General features: G+C 38.5%; 1 protein-coding gene across 2 annotated transcripts in view; it reads left to right on the top strand.

The window, feature by feature from the left end:
* The window catches only part of PRMT9 (protein arginine methyltransferase 9), a 46,246-nt gene extending 31,119 nt beyond the window's left edge, over window positions 1-15,127 (top strand). For both annotated transcript variants that reach the window (XM_004040469.3, XM_055384926.1), the window contains 3 exons: window positions 10,553-10,706; window positions 14,419-14,541; window positions 14,756-15,127. In XM_004040469.3, the coding sequence (XP_004040517.1) occupies window positions 10,553-10,706; window positions 14,419-14,541; window positions 14,756-14,971 (493 nt within the window). In that variant the 3' untranslated portion in view covers window positions 14,972-15,127. The remainder of the gene's footprint in view (window positions 1-10,552; window positions 10,707-14,418; window positions 14,542-14,755) is intronic.
* The last annotated feature ends 3,064 nt before the right edge of the window (window positions 15,128-18,191 follow it).

The raw sequence follows: 18,191 nt of genomic DNA, 5'->3' as shown, positions 1-18,191 counted from the left end.
TATATATATATATATATATATTTTTTTTTTTTTTTTTTTTTTTTTTCTTAAAACGGAGTTTCGCTCTTGCTGCCCAGGCTGGAGTATAATGGCTCAATCTCGGCTCACTGCAACCTCTGCCTCCTGGGTTCAAACGATTCTCCTACCTCAGCTTCCCAAGTAGCTAGGATTACAGGCACACCCCACCAGCTAATTTTGTATTTTTAGTAGAGACGGGGTTTCACCATGTTGATCAGGCTGGTTTTGAACGCCTGACCTCAAGTGATCCACACCCCCTTGACCTCCCAAAGTGCTGGGATTATAGGCATGAGCCACCACGCCCGGCTGAAAACAAGATCTTAATGATAGGTCTGTATGCTCATTGCTACTGGTCATTGCTTTTAGGCTCTCTGAGTTGAAAAAGCTAGGAAGAGGATGTGTGTGTTTTTTTGTGCATGTACACACGCATGAATCCATATATACGTGCACAATCACACATAAGGTATTTTTAATTTATCTATTTATATAAAATCATGAGTGAATACTGATACCTTCAGTTCTAATCCACTATCACATGGTACATTATAGTGTTCCCTTTTTTCATATTTATATTCTTTCTCCAGCAATAAAAGCCTGGCTCTCACTAACATGAATATACTTACTCATTTGCTCATAGGGAGAATCCACATAACATTGTTTCAAACTTGCTAACACATACTACTGTGGAAAGCAAAACTACCAACGAGAGTTCAGTATTAGTTTATAGTTTTTTTTTTTGTTTTTTCGTTTTTTTTTTTAGACACGGGGTAGGGTAGAATGGGGTCCGGTGGGATGGGGTGGGGATAGGGTGGGGTTGTGGTGGTTCTCACTGTGCTGCCCAGGCTGGTCTTGAACTCCTGGGCTCAAGTGATTTTTCCACTTCAGCCTCCTGAGTAGCTAGGGTTACAGGCATGTGCCACTGCTTATAGGTTCATAGGTTTTAAAGTATACATACTGATGAAATCCTATGTGTACAATTAGGTAAGTTTTGATAATTGAGTGATTTTTTTTTTTGTTTGAGATGGAGTCTCGCCCTGTCACCAGGCTGGAGTGCAGCGGCGTGATCTCGGCTAATTGAGTGATTTTTATCAAAAAGTTTGTATTTGAAATTGCCTTCATAACAATACATTGATTAGGAGAAACAGCAGTGGCAAAGGTGGTTTTATTTATTTTTTTTTATTTTTTGGTAAATAGCCAGAAATTTTGTGGAGGCCTTTTTATAATGTCATTATTCAAATTTGGTAAGTTCAGTTTTTTTTAAATTAATTAAATTAGAAAGTAAAGAAATTGGTTAAATTAGTACCAAAGATGTATTTCAGACATGTTTTGAATAATGGACCATTTTGGGGATCTTCTTTTGTTTTTGTTTTTGTAGTTGCAGTGTGACTGTTGAGAATGGTGACACATGAATTTGCAAATTCTTCTATGTGTGTGAAAAAATTCAGTATAATCACTTTATAGCCACATTTTATTTTATTAAAAATTGTTTTGAAATTATGATAAAATATTCCTAAAATTTAGTTAGTCATTTTTCACTTCATTAGTGTGAAGTATATTCACCTCGTTATGTAAATTATCTCCAGAGCTCTTTCATATTGTAAAACACACTATACTGAATAAATGACAATTTCCCGTACTCCCCTCCCACCCTGGATCCTGGCATCCAGCAATCTACTTTCTGTTTCTATGAGTTTAACTAACTCTTGAGACCTCAAACAAGTGAAGTCATACAGTATTTATTTTTCCTTTTCTGACTGGGTTGTTTCACTTAGCATAATGTCTTCAAGGTTCATCCATGTTGTAGTATGTGTCAGAATTTCCTAATGATTAGTGATGTTGAGCATCTTTTCATACACTTTTTGACCATTTGTACATATTTTGGAGAAATATCTATTCAAGTCTTGCCCATTTTTTAACCGGGTTATTTTGTTATTGAGTTGTAGGAGTTATTTCTGTATTCTGGATACTAACCCCTTATTTCATGTATGATTTGTAAATATCTTTTTCCCACTTCATAGGTTGCCTTTTCACTCTTTTGATCATTTCCTTTGATGTGCAAAAGTTTTAAAGTTTGATTTAGTCCTATTTGTCTACTTTTGCTTTGGTTGCAAAACAGCTTTTGATATCATATCCAAGAAATCATTGCTGAATCCAGTGTCCTCAAGCTTTTCTCCTGTATTGTCTTTCAGAAGTTCTATAGTTTAAGGTCTTATATTTAGTTGTTTAAGTCATTTTGAGTTAATTTTTGTATATGGTGTATACAAAAATATACATGTTTTTGTATATTTTGGAAAACATATTTCGGATATGTTTTCTGAACATAATTTGTGGGTTTATTTATATGGTCTCTTGTTTCTTTTTTTTTTTTTTTTTGAGATGGAGTCTCACTCTTTCGTCCAGGCGGGACTGCAGTGGCGCTATCTCAGCTCACTGCAAGCTCCACCTCCTGGGTTCAAGGGGATTCTCCTGCCTCAGCCTCCCAAGTAGCTGGGACAACAGGCGCATGCCACCACAGCTGGCTAATTTTTTGTATTTTTAAAAGAGATGGGGTTTCACCGTGTTAGCCAGGATGGTCTCGATCTCCTGACCTTGTGATCTGCCCGCCTTGGCCTCCCAAAGTGCTAGGATTACAGGCGTGAGCCACCGTGCCTGCCTTGGGCTCTTGTTTCTAATTCCGTTGGTCTGTATGTCTGTCTTTATACCAGTACCATACCACAGTCTTGATTGCTGTTGCTTTGTACTTTGTTTAAGGTCAGGAAGTGTGAGGCCTCCAACTTTGTTCTTTTTCAAGACTGTCTTGGCGGTTTACAGTTCTTTGAGATTCCATATAAATTTTAGGGTAAATTTTTCTGTTTCTACAAAAAACACTCTTGGGGTTTTGATATGGATTGCAGGTGTTCCAATCCATGAACACAGTGTGCCTTTCCATTCATCTGTGTCTTTAAATTTTTTTTTAAGCAATGTTTTGTAGTTTTCAGTGTACAAACAAGTCTTTTGCCTAAGTATTCCCAGGTAGGTTTATTCCTAAGTATTTTATTTTTTAGATGCTATTATAAATGGATTCTTTTCTTAATTTTCTATTTAGCTTAGCCTTTGCTAGTACATGCAAATGCAGCTGATTTTTGCATGTTTATTTTGTATCCCATAATTTTGCTGAAGTCATTTATGAGTTGTAACAGGTTTTTGTTGTTGTTTTTCTTTAGAGTTTTCTATATATGACATATCATCTGTGAATAGAGATAATTATACTTCTTCCTTTCCAATTTGGATATGTTATTTTTTCTTGTGTAATTTCTCTGGTGAGGACTTCCAGTACTGTGTTGAACAGAAGTGGAAAGAGTGGGCATCTTTCCCTTGTATCTGATCTTAGGAGAAAAGCTGTCAGTCTTTAAGTGTGGTGATGTTAACATGATAGTTGTGGGCTTTTCATATATGGCTTTTATTATGTTGAGGTAGTTTCCTTCTATTCCTAGTTTGTTGAATGCTTTTATAATGAAAGTATGATTTTTGTCAAATGCTTTTTCTGCGTCCATTGAGATGATCATGTGGTCTTCATTCTGTTAATGTGATGTATTGTAGTAACTGGGCTCCTGCCTTGGCTTCCCAGAGTGTTGGGATTACAGGTGTGAGCCACTGTGCCTGGCCTGCAGTTGTTTTTAAATGTTCATTCTTGCTGGATGCAGTGGCTCATGCCTGTAATGCCAGCACTTTGGGAGGCCAAGGCGGGCAGATCACCTGAGGTCTGGAGTTTGAGACCAGCCTGACCAACATGGAGAAACCCCGTTTCTACTAAAAATAAAAAAAACGTAGCCAAGCGTGGTGGCGCATGCCTGTAATCCCAGCTACTTGGGAGGCTGAGGCAGGAGAATCGCTTGAACCCTGGAGGCGGAGGTTGCTGTTAGCTGAGATTGCGCCATTGCACTCCAGCTCTGGGCAACAAGAGTGAAACTCCATCTCAAAAAAAAAAAAATGTTCATTCTTAAGTTCTATTCACTCATGCTAGTTTAAAATACAGATGAAAGCTTGAAGGTTTGGTAAGCTCTTTCGTTTTTTGTTTTTTTAAAAAACCATGGCTATGGTTTGAGTGTCTCCTCCAAAGCTCATGGGTTGGAAAGTTAATCCTCAGTGCAACAGTGTTGAGAGGTGTGATATTTAAGGGGGGATGAGGTCAGGAGGGCTCTGCCCTCATGAGTGAATTAAGGCCATTATCATGGGAGTGGGTTTTTTTTACAGGATGAGGTCAGCCCTCTTTCCCTTTCTCTCTCCCACTTTTCTCTCTCTCTCCCTCTTCTCTCTCTCCCCCTCTTCTCTCTCTCTCTCTCTCTCTGCCCTCTGCCATGAACAGTCAGCCAAATAAGTTTCTGTTCTTTATAAATTACCCAGTCTGTTGTAGTTTGTTAGACTTTTGAGTTACAACGTTATTTTTTTCATTGCTGAAGGCATGGATGGTTCTGAAGTATCATTTAGCTTTGCAAAAGATTTCTGAGGAGCCTAGCAGTTGCAGTAATGTAAGTAACAACAAAACACTTAATGTTAGTAAAGATAAGCAGAGTTTCAAGGCAATGGTCATTTTATCTTAACCTAGCTGAGATCTGACACTATCTTTTAGCCCCCAACCTAAGGGTAGGGAGGGGGCCTTAGTCACCATTCATCTCATTCACATACATAAGTTGAGTTGCAAGGATAATAACAGAGAAAAAAAAATTGCAAGCATAGATAACAGAGAACTAAACTGATTATCACTTAGTTGATAGTGTCAGGTCCCACAGGTTGAGGGCTCAGTTCCACAGACTGCCCCCTACTTCAGATGCCAGTTACAAGTATGTCACTTGTACTTCTTACAGGCTGTAAATCGGAAGTTCCTGAGACCACCTCTTCGAGTTCCATTACTTTGCTAGAATGGTTCACAGAACTCAGGGAAACACTTTACTTATGTTTGCCCATTTCATTTATTATGAAGGATATTACAAAGGATACAGATGAAGAGCCAGATGAAGAGATGCATAGAGTAAGCATGTGGGAAGTGGCATGGGGCTTCCATGCCCTCTCTGGGCACCCTCTAGGAACCTCCATGTGTTCAGCTACCTGGAAGCTCTCTGAACCTTGTCTTTCTGGGTTTTTATGGAAGCTTTGTTATGTAGGCATGACTGATTACATCACTGGCTATTAGTGATCAACTCAACCTTCAGTGTGTCTCCTCTCACTGGAGGCTAGTGGGTTGGATGGAAAGTCCCAATCCTCTAATCTTGCCATGGTCTTTTAGCCCCCAACCTAGGGCTAGGTAGGGGCCCTTAGTCATCATTTATCTCATTAGCATACAGAAGACACTCTTATCATTCTGTAGGTTCCAAGGGTGTTAGGAGTTCTGGGGCAGGAAACAAGATGAAGACCAGATATATATGTATCTTATTATAATCACAATATCATATTTGCCCTATGTATACTTTATATTCGGCTATTCCTGAGTTGTATCCTTTGTAATAAATCCGTAAATATAAGTAAAGTGTTTTTCTGAGTTCTGTGAGCCATTCTGGCAAATTATTGAACTCAAAGAGGACATTGTGGGAACCCTTGATTTGTTACAGCCTGATGGGTTCTTCTTACCCACTGCCCAGAAAAGCCAATACAGTGAGAACAGCAGGAGTTGCAGTAGGGAAAGTTTAGGTGGGTTCATGCCTGTAATCCCAGCACTTTGGGAGGCCGAGGTGGGTGGATCACTTGAGGTCAGGAGTTTGAGACCAGCCTGGCCAACATAGTGAAACCCCGTCTCTACTAAAAATACAAAAATTAGCTGGGAATGGTGATGTGTGCCTGTAATCCCAGCTGCTCAGGAGGCTGAGGCAGAAGAATCGCCTGAACTTGGGAGGCAGAGGTTGCAGTGAGCTGAGATTGCACCACTGCACTCCAGCCTGGGCAACAGAGTGAGACTCCATCTCAAAAAAAAAAAAAAGAAAAGTGTAATTATCACAAGGCAGCCAAGTGGAAGAATGGGACATGTTTTTCAAATCCACCTCCCTGAGAACTCAGAGGCTAGTTTTAAAGGATAATTTGGTGGACTGGTGGCTAGGGAATGGATACTGCTGATTGGTTGGGGATGAAATCATAGGGATGTCAAAAACGATCTTCCTGTGCTGAGTCAACTTTCTGGGTGGGAGTCATAGAAGTAGTTGAGTCTGAAAAATGTCTCAAAGACCAATTTTAGGTTTTACAATACTGATGTTATCTACAGGAGCAATTGGGGCAGTTACACATCTTGTGACCTCTGGCTCCATGATTCCTGAGCAGTAGGGCATTATAGAAGAGCAAGCTAGGGTACAATGACTGGGTATCATTTAACTGTGCCTACGTTTTAGCAGAATTCAGGCTCCTCCCATAATCCTAACCTTGTGGCCTTTCCTTAGTTTTACAGTGGCTGTTTTGGTCCCTGAACAAGGAGGGGGTTCATTTCAGGAAGGGACTATTATCATCCGTGCTTTAAAGTTAAACTATAAACTAAAATTTCTGCCACAGTTAGCTTACCTTATGCTTGGGTCCATCAGTTTGTGAGGTTAGAAGCAAAATGGAGTGAGCTATGTTAGATTTCTTTCACTGCCATAATTTTTGCAAAGGTGGTTTCAGATTTATAGGTGGCCAAAAGTACTGAAAGTCCAGGACCTACAATTGGCATCAGAACTGGGGGCATTCATGTGGGACTGAGCTTTTATAGCACCTGATGCTAACTCCAGGTAGTGTCAGAATTGATTTGAATTGTAGTATACTCAAAAGGTGTCTGAGAATTTTTTTGGAGTGGGAACATCCTCCCTGCACCCCCCTCCCCCCCCCCCCCACCACCACCACTTCGTGTCAGAAGTTTTGTTTTTATTTTTTTTAGGCAGGCTCTTACTCTGTCACCCAGGCTGGAGTGCAGTGGCATGATCATGGCTCACTGCAGCCTTGACTTCCTGGGCTCAACCTATGTTTTATAAATAGAAATGGTTCCTAAGACTACCTAAGTGACCCACATGGTATCATTCTCCAACTCTCTTTCTCCCATAGATTACATAGCTATAAGGTTAGCTTTTATTAACCTGTGTGCTTTTTTAGCTTGCTAATTTCATAGAATGATACCTCTTTGGCTATTTGGGGAGTGGAGGGTTGTTAGTCAAGCAACATAAAGTTCTGTGGCTAGTCTCTCCTTTCAGAGACCTTTGTGATCTTGAAGAAAATTAGATCTGATTTTCACTTAAATGGATCACAGTTAGCAGATAACTTCAATTGTTCAGATAATAACATGAGTTTTCAGGATTAAACTTGATCCTTTTGAGGAAAAAAGATTTTTCCAGTGATTTGGGAAGACATAAAATTTTAGCCAGTTTGGTAAAGGCATAGATTGGAATTTGGTTAAGAGCTGTGCAATTTTATTAAGATGTGTGAAATTTCACTAACTGTGGAGACTGAATTTCTACCAGACTACCTATTATGACAAAAAATTGATAGGAAAGGAATAGCAACAATGAGTAGTAAAGCACTGGGGTCAGGGTGGAGTCCATTTTTAGGCTAATTTATGAATATAGGATTTATTACAACTCAGAAGGATCATGTCGTTACATTTAGTGGGTGAAGAGAGATTATCCTGGTTCAGGAACATGACTTATCTTTATCAGTCTGGTGCCATTACACTTAGGAGTTATCTCTAACTTTCCTTGCTGAATCTGTGCTTCTCACATCACGGCTGGGGATATGGCTTCTGGTTAGCTTGTCTTTAGGAGAGAGTGAGCTGTTACAAGAGCAGACTGTTTCCTTGTTAACTTTTCCTCAAATGTATTATTTTGAAAATTTTCAAACTTAGGAAAAATTGCAAGAATAATAACAGAGAACACTAGATTATTGTTTAGTTTACTGAACCATTTGATAGTTGATTGCTGACATCATAAACTTCATCTTTTCTTTAGTATTTAGCATGTGTTTCCTAAGAACAAATGTTTTCCCCTACATATCACAATAAAATTATCACTCAGGATATTTCACATTGATAAAACACTATTATATAATATATAGTGCATATTAAAATTTTCCATTACCCCAGTAATATTCTTCATTGCTTTTCTTCCCATTCTAGTTCTAATCAAGAGTCTTACATTGCATTTAGTTGCCATGTCTTGTCATTATAATTTAATTGTCCTTGCTTTAGATATCTTTAAGTGGTTATAAAATTGAGATAATCAGTTTAGTAAGAGACCAGATAATTAATTTAAATCTAATTCAAGAGCAGTAGTGCCAAAGTAGTTTTGAGGAATGGGGTGTTTTATAGCTTAGCTTGTCTAGGTTTTAATGATCTATTTAGGGAGACTACATAGTATATAATTTTGGAAATGTATATGAATTACTTTTTAAGATATGAACAAATGTGTTGGTGAAATGTTTAGTTCTGTATTTTTATAAGTGGATTCTTACTCTATTTAACTTAGGAGTAAAAACATACTGTGAAATGTACATATGATAATATAAAGTTCACCTGCCTAGTATCCTGTTCTAGAAATTCAAATAGGAACAAGCTTGGAATATTCAGTAAAAATGTAGATTTGACATTTGATTGTAAATGTGGCAAATGAAAATAATTGCTTGGTTTAAAGTATCCTCCACCTCTATTTCACTGGATGTCAGTAGGTGGCCCATCCACCCTTCTCTCCCTTCCCACATAGCACATAGCTCAGGTGTGAGGAAACAAGATTACATAGGTAGGTGTGGAAGCTGCCTTGACTTAACAGCCCTTAGCTTCATATAGCAACTCTTCTCCCATGGGCACAGCTTCCACGGCCTAGCAATATGAACACCTGGTTACACTCTCAGGGAAGCCCACATGTGGTATGGGTTCCTGTCAGGCATTTATCCTTTGTTCGTAGTTCTCTCCATCCAGATATAGTCTACCTATTAAGAGGCATTCTTTTTTTTTTTTTTTTTTTAACCATAAGCAGTGTTCCTGATAAACACAGCTGACATTCTATTCTTATAAGATTTTCAGGGAAAGAGAAGGTAAACCCAAGGTCAACTGTAGGAAGAGAAAGGATTTTGTTAACCCTTGACTCTCTCTCCTCCAGTATTAGAGTATTTGGACTTTTTTTTTTTTTAAATTTTGCATTTGGAGTGTTTAACCTTTTATTTTGAAATAATTTTTAAGCCTTTGGAGAAGTTAAAGAATAATACAAAGAACTTACCATATACCTTACACTCAGATTCACAAACTATTACTATTTTGCCACATCCGCTAAATTGTTCAGGAAAAAACATTTCAGGCTCTTTCCCTGAACCATAGATACAATGTGTCTTTACTCCTAATACCTTGGAATGCATAGGACATTCACTGATATAATCACTGTACAATTACTAAAATCAGGAAATTTACAGGGACACAATACTGTTATCTAAGCTACAAATCTTATCCAGATTTCACCAGTTGTCACAATAATGTCCTTTGTAGCTTTTTTGTTCCTGTCTGGAATCCAATCCAGGATCATATATTCCATTTAGTTTTCATGTCTCTTTAGTGGTGCAGTCACTGCTCACTGCAATGTTGACCTCCTGGGCTCAAGCGATCCTCCCATCTCAGCCTGTTGAGTAGCTGGGACTACAGGTGTGCAGCACCACACCTGGCTAGTTTATTTATTTGTAGAGATGGGGTCTTGCTATGTTGCCTAGGCAGGGGTTGAAGTCCTGGGCTCAAGCAATCCTCTCACCTTGGCCTCCCAAAGTGTTGGGATTTTAGGCATCAGCCACCGTGCCCAGCCTGTCCCATTGTTTTTGATGTTAATACAATCACATGGTTTAAGTTGTATCTACACATTTCTCCATTCAGTAAGTTACTGTTTCCCCCTTTGTGATAAGTCATTTGTGGGGGTGATACTTTGAGACTGTAAAAGGATATTTTCCTAATCAAACTTTGACCTACTAGTTTTAGCATCCATTGATGACTCTTTCCTGAATCTAAAGACGTATGTCCATTTAAATAGCTAACCTGTCATTTTTCTCTTTCACTGATCAGTAGTTACTTTGACTTGGGAAATTATTTCTAGTGGTTTACTATTCTGAAATACCAGCCATGAATAACAGAAAGTCCATTAGACTCTATGTAATCTGTAGCTCTTTACTAATTTATCGTGATTCTTAGTTACTGATGTTTATACAATGTAGGGGATTACAAAGGGTTTTTTTTTTTTATTTTATGTTTTTTTGAGACAGAGTCTCACTCTGTCACCCAGGCTATAGTGCAGTGGCGGGATGTTGGCTCACTGCAACTGCTACCTCTTGGATTCAAGCAGTCCTCCTGCCTCAGCCTCCCAAGTAGCTGAGACTACAGGTGCATGCCACCTGTAGATCTAGTTGGCTAGTTTTTGTATTTTTTGTAGAGATGAGGTTTCGCCATGTTGCCCAGGCTGGTCTTGAACTCTTGGGCTTAAGTGATCCACCCACCTTGGCCTCCCAAAGTGCTAGGATTACAGGCATGAGCCACTGTCGCCCTGCCCCAAGAACTTTTTAAAATATGTACTTTTTTCCTTAGGTGTTTACTACAATCTGGAGGCAAGATCTTTCCTCAGTATGTGCTGATGTTTGGGTTGCTTGTGGAATCACAGACACTCCTAGAGGAGAATGCTGTTCAAGGAACAGAACGTACTCTTGGATTAAATATAGCACCTTTTATTAACCAGTTTCAGGTAAGTGTCTAGAGGAGAGGTTCAACCAGGATGCTGTTGAACAGTCTACCATCGCTCTCTCTTTAGTCACTGTTTAATCTAGCTAAACACAGTGACTAAAGTTTAGCTGGATTAATCACAGTGACTAAGAGCACTTAGATTTTTACCTATAATAAGTTCCTAGAACAAAGGAACTTATTATAGGTAAAAATCAACCTAGAGGTTACAATAACCAAGGAATTTTGTCATGACTGCTGATAAAAGTTTATAGATATTTAGCCAGGTGTGGTGGCTCATACCTGTAATCCCAGCACTTTGGGAGGCCCAGGCGGGTGGATCACTTGAGGTCAGGCATTCAAGACCAGCCTGGCCAACATGGTGAAATCCCACCTCTACTAAAAATACACAAAAATTAGCCAGGTGTGGTGGTGCGTGCCTGCAATCCCAGCTACTCTGGAGACTGAGGTGAGAGAATCGCTTGAACTCAGGAGGCAGGAGTTGCAGTGAGCCGAGATCGTGCCACTGCACTCCAGTCTGGATGACAGAGCGAGACTGCATCTCAAAAAAAAAAAAAGTTTTTAGATACGCCTCCGAATCACTGTCATAAATGGAAGAAGGGTCCTAGGTTTTAATCTTATGAAAAACAGTGGTCTTTGTCCAAAAAAGATCTATGTTCTAAACTTGAACCCTTACATTGAGACCTCAGGCTGGCAGCTGATGAGTATCAGCAGCTAATGCTCAGATTCTAAGAAATCAGACTGCAGAGAGCAGGAATGCAGGAGCCTAGGAAAACAGAGCTCAAGGAAAAGGGGGTTAGCCTCTGTTTAGGAAATAAGGAGTCAAGACTTAGAAATGGGCTGGGCATGGTGGCTCACACCTGTAGTCCTGGCACTTTGAGAGGCAAAGGTGGGGCGGATTGCTCGAGCTCACAAGTTCGAGACTAGCCTGGGCAACATGGGGAAACCCCGTCTCTACAAAAAATACAAAAATTATCTGGGTGTGGTGGTGCATGCCTGTAGTCCCAGCTACTTGGGAGGCTGAGGTAGGAGAATTGCTTGAGCCTGGGAGGTGGAGGTTGCGGTAAGCTGAAATCACGACACTGCACGCCAGCCTGGGTGATAGAGTAACAAATTTTTACTGAATGTCTACTGCATGTACATTTAGATTTGGGGAATAGGGCTATGAAATAAAGAGAGAAGTTTACTGTCTTGTGGATTTAGCATTTACATTGGAAGAGACAATAAACAAGTAAAAAGACTGCTATGATGGTGAGAAGTGCTGTGGACATAAAGCAGGTTAAGGGAGTGTGGAGTATGGGATATACTATTTTATATAGGTTACACCTAAGGAAAGGACTCATGGGTAACTGATAAACAGAGGCCTGAAAGAAATAAGGGAGCAAATCACACAAATCAAAGGATCAGCAAGTGTAAATAGCTAGAGGCAAGATCATGATTGGAGTATCAAAAACAGCAAGAAGCCACCAAGAGGGAGAGTGATGAGAGATGCAGTCAGAGTATTAAGGGCCAGATGTTGACCTTCTGGCCATTTGTAAGGACTGTGGCTTTTGCTCTGAAAGGGGTAGGAAACAACTGGAGGGTATTGAACAGAGAGGCTTGACATGATGTGACTTATGTTTTGAAGGGCTTGCTATGGTTGCTGTGTTAGGAATAAAACACTGGTGAGACCAGGCAAAGGCATGAAATTATTGTAGTAATCCAGGTGAGAGGTGTCAGTGGCTTTGACTGGAGTGGTAGCAGTGAAAGTCGTGCAAAAATGGTGAGATCCTCGATATATTTTAAAGGTAGGGCTGGTGTGGTGGCTCATGCCTGAATTCCCAGCACTTTGGGAGGCCAAAGTGGGAGGATTGCTTGGGCCCAGGAGTTCAAGACCAGCCTGGGCAACAAAGTGAGACTGTCTCTCTACAAAAATTAGCTAGGCATGGTGGTGTGCCCCTCTAGTCCCAGCTACTCGGGAGGCTGGGGTGGGAGGACGGCTTGAGTCCAAGAGGTTGAGGCTGCTGTGAGCCAAGGTTGTGCCACTGCACTGCAGTCTGGGCAACAGCAAGACTGACCCTGTCTCTAAAAATAAATAAAGGTAGAATTTTTGATAAGTTGGATGTGGGCTATGAAAGAGGACTCCTTTTTTTTTTTAGGTGAAAGCACCTGGAAGAATAGTTTCCATACTGATAATGGGGAAAATAGGATCAGGCTTTGTGTGTAGCTGTGGTCACTGAGCAATTGGGTAAGAATTCAGAGAAAGCTCTGGGCTGAAGATTTAAATTTGGCAGTTAGCAGCATGTAGCTGGTATTTAAGGCCATAAGACTGGATGAAATAGCTTGGGGGCATGTAGATAGAGAGGGCTGGGAACTGAACTCTAGAGAACTCATAAAGTTATGAGCTTGGTTTGGTTGGTTATATAGAAGGAACTGGCAAAGATGACAGGAGGGCCGGGCATGGTGGCTCATGCCTATAATCCTAGCACTTTGGGAGGCCAAGGAGGGCAGATTGCTTGAGTCCAGGAGTTTGAGACCAACTTGGGCAACATGGCAAAAACCCATCTCTACAAAAAATACAAATATTAGCCAAGTGTGGTGGTGGGCACCTGTAGTCCTAGCTACTTGGGAGGCTGAGGTGGGAGGATCACTTGAGCCCAGGAAGCGGAGGTTGCAGTGAGCTGTGATTGTACCACTGCACTCCAGCCTGGGGAACAGAGTGAGACCCTATATTTAAAAAAAAAAAAAAAGAAAAAAAGACAGGAGTGGACCAGTTAGTGTGAGAAATAAAAGTGGGGGCCGACTATGAGGTATGGGTTCAGCAGTGTGGGGATTAGGAGGCAGGTGATAAGAGGTGACATGAGAATCTAAGGCTTCTTCTGGTTTGATGTAAAAATGGGAACAAAAGGCATAACAAGGAGTCTTAGAAATGGTGTGGGGTTACTGTTGAGTTTTTATGGGGAATGAAGGCTGCATGCTTTCAAGGATGCCCAGGGAGAGGTGAATGTATCTGTGTCCTGTTTCGCCTTATACAAGGAAAAGTGGTTTTTAAATGACAGTTTCCTTTGTTTCAAATGAGGATGAGGCTAAAAATCATTAGTATTAATAGTAGCATTCAATTGCTACTAAACTTGATAGAACACTTAATAGTGATTCTCAACTTTGTACATTGGAAACATCTGGGGATCCTAACGCCAGATGGTTTGGGGTGTGGCCTGAACAGTTGGGCTTTTAAAAAGCTCCCCAGGTGATTTTAATTTGCAGCCAAGATTGAGAGCCACTGCCTTCTGGAAATAAACTTATTTTCCAAATGAAATCAACTATTGTTTGATTGAATCTGGCATCATTTCTGAGACAATTCCATTAGTGTTGTACCATTATTTCATAAGCAAATTCTTGGTTTAAAAATTTTAGAGCTGTTTGGCTTAAGAAAAAATTTAATCTGCTGTCATCCAAATGAAAGATCTACAGGTAATGGAAACCAGAGCAAATTATCTAACCTGACTAAACCTTGGTTTGTTCATTCTTTTTGTACTGGAACAATGAAAGTTCTAATGAAAGCCAGCCTTAGCTTGATGTGGGAATATAAAGGAGGTAATGTAAAAAGTATTCTATCAAGTACTATTGAGTCAAGTACAAAGCAATCCCTGACCACAAAAGGAATGTGTAGAAGTGAAAAACTTGAGCCCTGACCACAAAAAGAAAAAGTGAAAGTGAAAAATTTATACTTTCTCTAGGTACCTATACGTGTATTTTTGGACCTATCCTCATTGCCCTGTATACCTTTAAGCAAACCAGTGGAACTCTTAAGACTAGATTTAATGACTCCATATTTGAACACCTCTAACAGAGAAGTAAAGGTAAGGACAACATGCAAAATGATTTTGTTTGTTATTGTTTAGAATAATTACCTTAAATTAGGTAATACTTTTATACATACTTTTAGCTACTTTAAAGATTTAAATCTAGTGAAATGTATTTTAAATTTTTGTATTTAAAAGTAACTGAAAAGAGAAAGATTTATCTAAGTCTACTCTGCACTCTGATATTTTCCTAATTTATTTATTTTCATAGGTATACATTTGTAAATCTGGAAGACTGACTGCTATTCCATTTTGGTATCATATGTACCTTGATGAAGAGATTAGGTTGGATACTTCAAGTGAAGCCTCCCACTGGAAACAAGCTGCAGTTGTTTTAGATAATCCCATCCAGGTTGAAATGGGAGAGGAACTTGTACTCAGCGTTCAGCATCACAAAAGCAATGTCAGCATCACAGTAAAGCAATGAAGAGCAGTTTTCCAATGAAAACTGTGTAAATAGAGCATCAACAAGTACAAAATTCTTGTCTTAATTAGTGGGGGTATATAAAAATTCCTTGTAATGGTCAAATATTTTTTTAAAATTGACATTAATAAAGCATATTTTAAAAGATTCTAAATAAAAGGGTAGCATTATTATAGAAATACTGCTGCAGATTTGCTTTCTGGAAAAGGATACATCACTAGTTTTTTAAATTAGGAAACTTCTTTTGCTCGATTTTACAGAATAGGGATTTTAAAAGTCTTATCGTTATTGACACGTGTAAGTAAAGCAAAACTTTACTTTTGTAGGCATCTTGGCCTTTTTTCTTAAATCCAAACTTGTAACTGGGAAACACTGAAAGGCTTCCACTGAAGACTGAGGGTTATGGTTACCTGTAAATTCCAATCTTGCTTCCTTTAAATACTCAGTGTACATCTGAAACATCTCAGGTTTTGTTTTGAGAATGCAAGCTTGAAAAAGAATTTAAGCTATAAGCTAAATGTAATTAAAACAGTAAAGGAGTTAGGGAATAAATCTTCAGGAGGCAGCATTTTTCTTGGCCTACTTTGGCAAAAGAACATTTAAAAGCTGGTAACAAAACAAAGTTAAATTGAAGGAAGACTTAATCCTATACTATTTTTCAAAGTTTTGATTTGGATGTACAATAAGTACATTAACTGATCCAATTTTTACAAACTTTTGAAATAGATAAAGGAAGATCATTATTATGCCTCCTATACGCTGTATGCTCTTTGTAAGTCACAAATAAGACGGATCTTTGCTCCAGACTACCTGTTCTTGTTACCTCTATTATTATACTACCCAGCTTTATTTTTAAAATAAATTTTATTGCATACATTTAAGGTATACAATGTGAAGCAAATTAACATATCCATCATCTCAGTTACCCACATATTTTTTGTTTTTGACAAGAGCAGCTGACATCTACTCATTTACCATGAATCCCAAATACAGTACAAATTTGTTACCTAAAATCCTCATGTTGTACATTAGATCTCTAGACTTATTCATCCTACATATCTGCTACCTTGAATCCTTTGACCTACATTTCCCCATTTCTCCCTACCCCCCTATAACCAGTTTTGCTCTTTATATATTTAAATTTTTTTTTTAGATTCCACATATATGTGAAATTATGCAGTATCTTTTTTTCTGTCTGGCTTATTTCATTTAGCACAGTGTTCTTCAGGCCCATCCATGTTGTAGCAAATGGCAAGATATCGTTGGGTTTTTTTTTTTTTTAGGGATGAATAATATTCCATTGTGTGTAGGCATATATATACACAGTTTCTTTATTCATCTGTCAACGGACACTTCAGTTGTCTCCATGTTGGCTACTATGAATAATGCTGCAATGAACACGGACTGCAGATATATTTACAAGGTGGTGATTTCATTTGCTTTGAGTATATGCCCAGAAGAGGGATTGCTGGATCGTATGGTAGTTTTATTTTTCTTTAGAAACTTCCATTCTGTTTTCCATAATGGCTGTACCAATCTACATTCCCACCAACAGTGCACAGAGTTCCTTTTATTCCACACCATCACAACATTTGTTGTCTTTTGTTTTTTTTGATAACAGCTAGCCTAACTGGTGAGAGGTAGTACTTCGAGTGGTTTTTATATGCATTTCCTTGATGATTAATTATGTTGAGCACCCTTTTATATACCTGTTGGCCATCTGTGTGTCGTCTTCGGAGAAATGTCTATTCAGGTCTTTTGCCCATTTTTAAAATTGAGTTGTATGAGTTCTTTATAAATTTTGGATACTAACCCTTTTTCAGATATATGCCTTACAAATATTTTTTACTCAATCTGTAGGCCATTGTTTCATTTTGTTGACTGTTTCTTTTACTGTCAGAAACTTTTTGGTTTGATGTAGTCACATTTGTTTTTGTTTTTGTTGACTGAGCTTTTGGTGTGATATCCAAAAAATCATTGCCAAGGGTCAGTGTCCAGGAACTTTTCTCCTATGTTCTCTTCTATAGTTTCTGGTCTTACATTTAGGTCTTTTATCCATTTTGAATTGATTGTTGTGTAGGTCTAAGATAAGGGTCTGATTTCATTGTTTTGCATGTGGAAGTGCAGTTTTCCCAGCATCTTCATTAAGAACACTTAATGAAGACTGTTCTTTCCCTGATGTGTCTTCTTGGTGTCTTTGTCAAAAATTAGTTGACTGTATATGTTTGGATTTATTTCTGGACTCTTTCTTCTGTCCCACTGGCCTGTGTATGTGTTTTTATGCCAGTACCATGCTGTCTTGATTACTATAGTTTTGTAATATAATTTATAATTAGGAAATGTGATGTCTCCAACATTTTTTCCTCAGTATTCTTTTGCCTATTCAGGGTCTTTTATGGTTACATATGAATTTTAGGATTTTTTTATATTTGTGTAAATAATGCCATTGGAATTTTGATAGGATTGCATTGATTCTGAATTGCTTTGGGTAGTGTGACCATTTTAACAGTATTATTCTGATCCATGAGCACCGGATATCTTTCCATTTATTTGTGTCTTTCTTTCATCAGTGTTTCATAGTTTTCAGTGTACATACAGATCTTTTACTGCCTTGGTGTTAAATTTATTCCTAAGTATTTTTTTTATGCTATCATAAATGGCATCTTAATTTTTCAGTTAGATCATTATTTATGTATAAAAATGCTAATGCTTTTTGTATGTTGATTTTGTATTCTGCAACTTTACTGAATTCACTTGAGTTCTAACAGATTTTTTGTGTGTGTGTATCTTTGGGGTTTTTACATAGAGCCCAGTTTTAGTTTTAATAGAAATGTTTATAATAGTGGACGGAATAAAGACTTTATATGATTACTGTGAACCACTATATCTCTCTCTATATATAGATAGATATGAATGAGTATGTGTATAAATACATAAAGCAAAGGCTTTGAGAAACAATACTCATCTTTGCTTTCTGTAACATACTATGGCACTTTCTGTTTTATTTTCATTATAAAATGTCAAACATGACCCAGTGGGGTTGTGATTAGCAATTAGAGAAACCCCATCCTAGGTAATAAAAAGTTTTCCCAAATAGCACCTATATGTCTTTCTGACTGTGGTTTAATGAGTAATTAAGACCATTCAGCCAAGATTTACATTTGCTGCCACCTTTAATAGCACTGATGAAAAGTAGTACTTTTTTTTTTGACTTCTTTTTCAC

The sequence above is a fragment of the Gorilla gorilla genome, chromosome 3 (genome assembly GCF_029281585.2).
Source record: "Gorilla gorilla gorilla isolate KB3781 chromosome 3, NHGRI_mGorGor1-v2.1_pri, whole genome shotgun sequence".
In the NCBI taxonomy this organism is placed as follows: domain Eukaryota; kingdom Metazoa; phylum Chordata; class Mammalia; order Primates; family Hominidae; genus Gorilla; species Gorilla gorilla.
This window is presented reverse-complemented; position numbering and strand designations above follow the sequence as displayed.